This window comes from Trichechus manatus, unplaced genomic scaffold (assembly GCF_000243295.1).
Source record: "Trichechus manatus latirostris isolate Lorelei unplaced genomic scaffold, TriManLat1.0 scaffold00057, whole genome shotgun sequence".
Lineage (NCBI taxonomy): Eukaryota > Metazoa > Chordata > Mammalia > Sirenia > Trichechidae > Trichechus > Trichechus manatus.
Window position 1 is genome coordinate 14,963,480 of NW_004443993.1, and position 8,157 is coordinate 14,971,636.

General features: G+C 65.8%; 1 protein-coding gene across 1 annotated transcript in view; it reads left to right on the forward strand.

The window, feature by feature from the left end:
- Positions 1 to 1,632: 1,632 nt before the first annotated feature.
- The window catches only part of CBARP (CACN subunit beta associated regulatory protein), a 7,794-nt gene continuing 1,269 nt past the window's right edge, over positions 1,633 to 8,157 (forward strand). Inside the window, 10 exon segments of the mRNA XM_004391351.1 lie at positions 1,633 to 1,722; positions 1,791 to 1,930; positions 2,708 to 2,772; positions 3,108 to 3,252; positions 3,444 to 3,615; positions 3,778 to 3,918; positions 4,504 to 4,714; positions 6,491 to 6,775; positions 6,778 to 6,856; positions 7,870 to 8,151. Of these exon segments, the coding sequence (XP_004391408.1) occupies positions 1,633 to 1,722; positions 1,791 to 1,930; positions 2,708 to 2,772; positions 3,108 to 3,252; positions 3,444 to 3,615; positions 3,778 to 3,918; positions 4,504 to 4,714; positions 6,491 to 6,775; positions 6,778 to 6,856; positions 7,870 to 8,151 (1,610 nt within the window).

Sequence of the window (8,157 nt, forward strand, 5' to 3'; positions counted from 1 at the left end):
CCGCGCTGCTGGGACGAGCGAGCCGGGAGCCGCCGCCGCCGCCCATGGGCCGCGCGCCCAGGCGCTGAGGTAGGCGCGGCCGGGCGGGGGACCGGGAGCCGGGGGGTCCTGTCCCCAGTCCGCGGGGCTCCATGCCCCGCCCCTTCGGCCACTCGAGAGGGACCCTCGCCCACGCCCTGCCTGGCCTCAGTTTCCCCCGTGAGATGGGCGAGCGATGATGTCTCCGGTTCTCGGGGAGTCCAGGGGAAATGCGCCTGGAACCAAGGTCTCGGCCGCTCGATCCCCCTGCTCCCGTCGTCCCCGCTCGCGGCCGCCCCGCCCCCAGGCCGGATGCCCCGGGGCGCAGGGTGGGAGGGAAGCGAGCTCACGGGAGCCAAGGCCGCCCGGGCCCAGGGGCCGCCCTGTGGGGACCTCCCCCGAATTCGTGCCTCCCCCTCAAGCGCCCCTCTCTCTCAGTCTCTTACCATCCTCCTGTCGCCATGCCTGCGCCTCTGCAACCACCGCTCCCCCCGCCACGCCCCAGCTTGAACTCATTTCCCGACCTACATCTACGCCGGCACCCCCTCCCCGGGGTGCGGGGAGCCCCGGCCGGCCTCGGTCAGGAGCGAGCGCCAGGACCCTCCCCTTCTCCCAGCCTCAGTTTCCCCCGTTGTCAAGTGGGAGTTAAAGCCCGAAAGGGCCGGTTCCCAGACTTTGGGAAAGGACCCTGCGGTCCCACACCAACTCGGGACGGCTGGTCATTCTGGAGGTTTCAGGGCGCAGCCGCCGGCTCCTCGCTGGGCCGGGCCGGGCGTGGGGGGCAGGGCAGTGTCCAAGCAGCCCCTTCTCGCAGTCTGGCGCGCGATGAGCCGCCCCATGGGCCTCAGTTTCCCCCCAGCGCGAGGCAGCCCGGAGGCCGGGGTGGGCCTCGCGGGAGGCGGCCGCAGCCATCTTGTCCGCCCGCCGGCTCCGCAGCCGCCCCTGCAGGGCCTCCCCCCGCCGCTCCCTCCCTTGCTCCCTGGCAACCCTCCCGCCCCCCCCTCGGCCTGCGCCGTCGCCATGGGAACCGGATTCTTAAGGCGGGAGCAGATGCGCACGCCCTGTCCTCTCCACTCCCACCGGCGCGCGGCAGAGGGGGACCCTCAGAGCCCCAGTCGTGACCCTGCCTCTCCGCCATGGGCGGACCCCCGAAGCGCTGCCTCCCCCACTTGTGAAACCCGGGTTCCTGCTTAGGGCGGGGGCGGCCCCTCCCCTGATGGGGTGGACAGGGCATGGGGACCTGGGGTCCCGCCTGAGCCAGCGGCCTGGCCTCAGTTTCCTCATCCCTCGGGGTGGGTTCTGCCCCCTGCCTGGCCCAGCCCCAGCGGCTGGGAGGCTGGTGGTGGTGCACCCGCTGCCCCTCCCCGAAGATGGGGAAATGGAAGTGCAGACAGAAGCCCTGCTGGCGGCCCGCCGGCCCGCTCCGGGCAGTGTGTGGGGGGGGGCTGCTGCAGGCCCCCCCTTCATGAGTCACCACCCTGCGTGTGTGGGCTCCTGCCGACGGAGGGCAGAGGGAGGCTTATTTTCAGCAGCTCCTGTGGGTTGGGACTGAGGGGACGCGGGCACTGAGAAGGCCCTGCCCCACCCCCCCAGGCCCCTCTTCCGGGTCCCACGATGCAGCCCACGGCCACCATGGACACAGCCGCTGCCGCCACCACCATGGCGCTGACGACGTCGTGGGACAACGCCACGGGCCGCCCCACGGTGAGTGAGGGGGACGACAGGGGGGAGTTGAGAACCCAGAGCAGAGATCCTGACCAAGTCCCCTGCAGGCTGAGCCCGAGGGCATCCTGGACAACTACGTGCTGCTGGTGGCGGTCATGTCGCTGTTCGTCGGTGGCACGCTGGTGGTGCTGTCGGGCGTGCTGCTGCTGTGCAAGCGCTGCTGGGAGGTGCACCGGCGCGTGCACAGGTGAGGGGGAGGGGCAGAGAGGGGAAGGGGCTAGCAAGGGAAACCAGCACAGGGAAGGGGCAGGCGTACACACTCACATGCCAGCCTGCTGGGTGTGCATGGGGATGCACAAGTGTGAATATGCGTGAATGTGTGTGCAAGTGTGCATGGGTGCGTGCACAGGTGTGTATAGATGTGCACAGGTGAGGTATGAGTGCACAGGTGTGTTTGTGCATGGGTGTGGTCTGGGCACACAAGTGTGCACAGGTGTGTGAACGTGTGCAAGTGTGCGTGGGTGTGTGCACAGGTGTGTATAGGTGAGGTATGAGTGTACAAATGTGCACGTGTATAGTCTGGATACACAGGTGTGTGCACAGGTGTGTGTCAATGTGTGTGCAACTGTGAGTGTACAGGTATGTGCGTATGTGTGCACAGTTGCTACGGGTATACACGTGTGCACAGGAGTATGTGCACAGAAGTGTGTGTGTGTGCATCCAGGTGCGTGCACGTCTGCTTGTATGTGCACAGGTGTGTACTTGTGTGCATGTGTGTGTACATGCACAAGCCAGGCGAGGCGAGAGACAGTCCCTGCTGGCCACAGGCCTGCCTCTGAGTGGGGGGCACGGTGCATCTGGGCAGGACTTCCGGGTGTGGTACATGAACAGCTCGTGTGGTTCCGGCCCACGTGGGTGGACTCCTGAAGATGTGCGGTGACATGCTGGGCTGCGGGGACAGGGTGGGCCGCAGGATGTGGTCCAAGCCTTCTATGTCCCACAGCACCCTTCCACCCCTCCACAGAGCCATGGAGGAAGCAGAGAAGACCACTACCACCTACCTGGACAACGGCACCCACCTAGCCCAAGGTGAGGTGCCTAGCCGGCCCTGGCCCCTGGCCCCCAGGCCCACCCTGCCCACCGTCACTGCCCACCCCGAGCCACCTGACCGGCTGTGTCTGTCTGTCTCCCCCACCAGACTGGGCGCGACTCGATCCCGACTCATCTCTGTTTCCTTAAAGCCCACCGCGTAGGTGCGCACAGGCGCGTGCTGAGCGTGTGAGTGTGTGAGCGGATGAGCGAGTGCCGCCACCCCGCCCACCCTGTCCATCCGTCCCCGCCCGCCCGCCTGCCCAGCTGCCCGCCTGCCCGTGACCAGGCGCGGCCCACCCGGGGCCCACCCTTCTTCTGGCTCTCTTCCACAGACCCCGACTCCCGGGGCGAGGACCCCGAGGGCCAGGATGCCGAGACTGAGCGTTTCCTGTCCACCAGCGCCACGGGCCGCCGGGTCTCCTTCAACGAGGCAGCCCTGTTTGAGCAGAGCCGGAAGGCACAGGACAAGGGCCGCCGGTAAGGGGGTGCAGCGCAGGGCGCTCGTGGGTCCCCGGAGGGCGAGTGACTGTGTGGTGGTGGAGCCCACGGGAGGAGTGCTCGCACCCGGCCCGAGCTGCCCCGACTGCTCTCCCCAGGCCCTGCGGGGTGGGCAGGGCATGGTGGGTGCTGGGTGGTACACTGACGGGACGCTGGTCACACCTGTGAAGGTACACCCTGACGGAGGGCGATTTCCACCACCTGAAGAACGCCCGCCTCACCCATCTGCACCTGCCTCCACTCAAGATTGTCACCATCCATGAGTGCGACTCGGGCGAGGCCAGCGCGGCTGCCATGACCCACCCAGCTGCCGCCCCCAAGGCCAGCCTCGCCATCTTCCAGGTGAGCGCACCCCGGGGCGGCCAACGGGGGCCAGGCGGCCCAGGTCCCGACCTCCGGGTATAGCACCTTCACCCCTCGTTGGGGGGTGGGGGTCAGGCCCGGGACGGCCAGCGTCCCGTGCCCTTTGACCTGTCACTGCTCCCCTACGGCTCTGTCCCACAGTCCCCGGGGAAGGCCCTCACCGGCCGCTCTGTGGGCCCCAGCTCCGCCCTGCCAGGTGACCCGTACAACTCTGCCGCCGGCGCTGCTGACTTTGTTGAGATCAGCCCCTCGGCATCGAGCGACTCGGGGGAGGGCACCTCGGTAAGGGGTCGGCGCATCTCATGTATTTCCCGCATTTGGAGAGTGGGGGTGGGAGGCTTAGTGGGAGTTCCAACCCCCCCCGCCCCTGCATGGGACAAAGTCAGCCTGTGGCCTACACCCCCCATGGTCCTCCTGGCCCTGCCTTAGCCATGCACACATGGGAGGGGGTGTGTGCAGCCACACGTGTTCTCACAGACTCTTGAAGCAATCCCAGCTCCTCTACCTTATTTGAGGGTCCAGGCACCTGCAAGGGTGTGGCCAGGGCTGTGGGAGGTGTGGGGGCCCACCCTTGCTTCCTCCATCCCAACCCTTGCTGTGGGGTGAGCTCCTAGACACCGCCCTGGGGCCCGTCGGTCCCCCAGACTCCCACGCCGGGTCCTTCCCAGAGAGGCAGAGCTGGGGAGGGCGGCTGGAGGGATGAGAGCTAGCCAGGTCTGCCCGAGCCCCCAGCCCCGCAGCACCTGTGCGTGCAGGCCTCAGTGCCCTGGTCTGAGAGGTGGCTAGGGAGTGTCGGGACACGTGTGGACGCCAAGGCTGGGGGCTGTCTGCTGCTGGAGCTCACGGCCCACCCTGTCTCCCTCCCAGCTGGATGCAGGTGCCCGGAGCGCCAAGGCTGGGGGGCCGGGGGCCACGGCAGGGCCCGGGGAGGCGGGCGCCAGCTCTGGGGCAGGCTCCGTCCTGCAGTTCCTCACTCGCCTGCGGCGCCATGCCAGCCTGGATGGGGCCAGCCCCTATTTCAAGATCAAGAAATGGAAGCTGGAGGCCAGTCAGCGGGCATGCAGCCTGGACACGAGAGGTGGGCCTGGGCCAGGGGGCCATGGGGGGTGCAGGGAGGGCCGCAGGGGCACCGGGGGGCCGCGGGGGGCTGCAGGGGGACCAGGGGGGCTGCAGCCACTTCTGGGGGGGCTCAAGAGTGACAGAGAACAGAGAGGATGCCTGAGCCAGTTCCCACACACTGAGGTTGCTATGTGGGGGTGTCCTGTGGGCCCAGGCATCCGAGGCTGTGCGCCACGGTGGACCTCAATGGGTGGGGCCGGCGTAGATCCAGACCCCTCCCTGATCACAGCTCAGCCTGTGCCCACATGTGGGACCCCCATCCTAAGCCATCAGGTTTTCCAGGGACCTGAGCCCCCTCCCACACCTCCCTTCCCAGCTGGCTGGAGTGTTGCCAGGCAACCCCCGCCAAGTCCCTTCGCTTGTCTGGGCTGTGGGTTTCCCTGGCTGCAAGGAAGGCTGGACTGGAGCAGGGTCGCGGACATTTTCATAGGACCAGATGGTGATATTTTTAGTCTCGTGGTAGACGGCCTCTGTCAACTACTCTGCTCTTACTTCCGGAGCGGCCGTAGATGATGTGTAAATGAGCAGTCCTAGCTGTGTGCTGATAAAACTTTATTTATAAAAACGAACAGTGGGGTTGTTTGGCCTAAGGGCCTTAGTGCACCAGCCCCTGGAGGAGATGACACAGCCCAACAGTTCTCCAACAGGGTAGGGCGCTCAGTGGGTGAAACAGCATGGAGTGTCGGGCCAGGCCACTGGGGCTCCCGCTGCCTGGGAGAGGAGGAGCTGGCAGGCTCTGATTCAGTCTCAGCACCAGAACAAGTGAGGCAAAGCTCAGGGGAGGGGACAAGGTGTGCAGAGAGACGGGTAGAATGGTCTGGGGCTGGAAGCTGTTGGGGTGGGGAAGTGGGCACAGCCTTGTTGGGGTCAGTGGGCAGCGGGGTTCCAGCCATGCAAGGCGGGAGGGACCTTCTCCCCACCCTTGCCTTGGGCAGCTCCCAGCCCAGGGGGGTGTGGGCTGTGGGCTGGTTGTACTGCTGTCCTGCTCAGAGCTGAGACTCGGGTTTCTCAGATGGAGCCCGTGATTCCGGGGTGCGATTATAGTCCAGCGCAGCTGCAGAAGAACCCAGAACCTGTTTGCTGGGAGGCTGTCCTCCCCACCCCTGAGGCCTTCCTACGGAAACTTCTCTGAGGTCTTCCTGAGTAGGAGGGTCTGGCCCCTGGCCAGGGGCCCATGGGCGGGGCTGGGCAACCCCACACTCCCCCCACGGCCACCGCCAGCCTGCCTCTGACTCCCACTCCTTCCGGCTGCTGCACTTTTCGCCAGCTGTGCCACCGCTGGATCCCCAGCATCCTGCTGTGGCCGTGCCCCTCTGACCAGGGACTCTCTCGGCACCACTCACTCCCGCGGCTCCCCTACTCACGCCCAGCTCCTCTGCCCTCTGTATCGGTTTCCTCACCTGTAACCAGGTGTAAGGAGCCCAGGTGGTGCCAGTCAACCACTTGGCTGCTAACTGAGTTTGGTGATTTGAACCCATCCAGTGGCTCTTCGGGAGAAAGACCTGGTGATCTGCTCCCGTAAAGATCACAACCTAGAATACTCTGTGGGATAGTTCTACTGTCACACACAGCTGCTGTGAGTTGGAATCGACTCGTCGGCACCTAATGCCAGCAACAACCATCAGGGTGCACTCACCACGGGGAGCCATGTCAACACTCACCTGGCCCAGGGTGTGCCCAGGTGGGAGAGGAGCTGAGGGCCACGAGCGGGCTGATGGTGCTCTCCTATGTGCAGGCTCGCCCAAGCGACACCACTTCCAGCGGCAGCGGGCAGCCAGCGAGAGCATGGAGCAGGAGGAGGAGGATGTTCCCCACGCGGACTTCATCCAATACATCGCCCGAGCCGGCGACGCTGTGGCCTTCCCGCCCCCCAGCCCCTTCCTGGCCAGCCCCACCAGCCCGCCCCCCGCTCTCGGCAGGTATTTTTCAGTAGATAGAGGCGCTAGGGACGGACCTGGGGGCCCCTGCCCATCCCCGTCTCCCCCAGGCCGCCCTGTGGACGTGCAGGCGCACCCTTCTGCTCCACAGCCCCTCCCCGAGGCAGACTCGCCGGGGCTACCTGTCCACCGCAGACCAGAGGAGGGAAGCAGGGAGAGACCTGGTAAGGGTGGAGGGCTTGGGGGGACCCCAAGACAGAACACCCCCCTAGGCAGGTCTGCCATGGGAGTGTGCCCAGCTGAGCACTGAAGGGCTCCGCTGTGGCGCTGGACCCTCACCCACCGGCCTGTCTTTTTAGCGCTGGACAGGCCTTTCTCAGAGACTCTTGTATGTGCCCTGCCAGCGTCACCCCGCCTCAGTATCCCGAGCAGTGGACAGGGGTGAAATCCAGGAGTGCAGCAGGCTTCCTTCTCTTGAGTGATTCCAGCTCTGGGTGGGAGGCCAGGTACCCCTCCCCACACCCACCTCTACCTGGTTGCCAGGCAGAACCTCCTGGTCTCAGTGTGGAACCAAAGCTGCAGCCACTGAGGCTGCCCAGTCACCTGCGAGGGCCTCTGGCCTCACTCTGGCCTCTGGAGCATACGGGGAGGGCATGGGCGACCTGGGTCCAGGCAGCCATGCTCTATGAGCCCCACTGGTTACAGTCACTTATCAGAGTCACAGGAGGATGAAGCACAGTGAGCTCCAGAATGTTCTGCAGCAGCATGACTACCCCATCCTTTTGTCTCTCTTCCTCCTGGTTCCTGATGGATCTGGGATTGGGGTGGGTGGGTGCGTGGCTTTGCCCAGAGTTAGGGGCACAGCTACTCGCCCTGGTCCAGCCCCCACACGCACTAAAATGTTGAAAACGTGATTATGAGTTAACTCTTTCGAGGTGTTCTTTCTGGGGGAGGGGCCGGCCACCCGCAGCCCTTCTCTTTGTGCTCGGCAAGCCCCTTATGAGAATCTCTGGTGGAAGCGCAAGGGCAGGCACCAGGGCTCAGGATTAATCCAAACAACGTCCCACACAAAAATGACAGCAGCATTAAAAAAAAATTCATTTCCTGCAGGGCCTGGACGAGTGCTGAAGGTCCCCACCCGTGCCTACCCTCCCTTACCCAGAGGTGGGATGGCCGGGAGGGGGTGAAGGGGCCCGAGCACAGGCAGGCACTTCTGACGCAGCGGCCTGGCTTGCAGGCTAGAGGCCGCCGAGGAGCAGGGCACCGCGGGAGGAGGCAGCCCCGAGTCCCCCCCAGAGCGCGGCAGCATGGGGCCTGAGCAGCAGCAGCAGCAGCAGCACCAAGATTCGGACGCCGAGCGGGAGGCCGGGCCGGAGCAGGCGCAGACCATCTACAACGACATCTGGAGCCTGCGCGCCTCGCTCGAGCTGCACGCGGCCACCGGCTCGGACCACAGCAGCAGCGGCAACGACCGCGATTCAGTGCGCAGCGGTGACAGCTCGGGCTCCGGGGGCCCGCCGCCCGC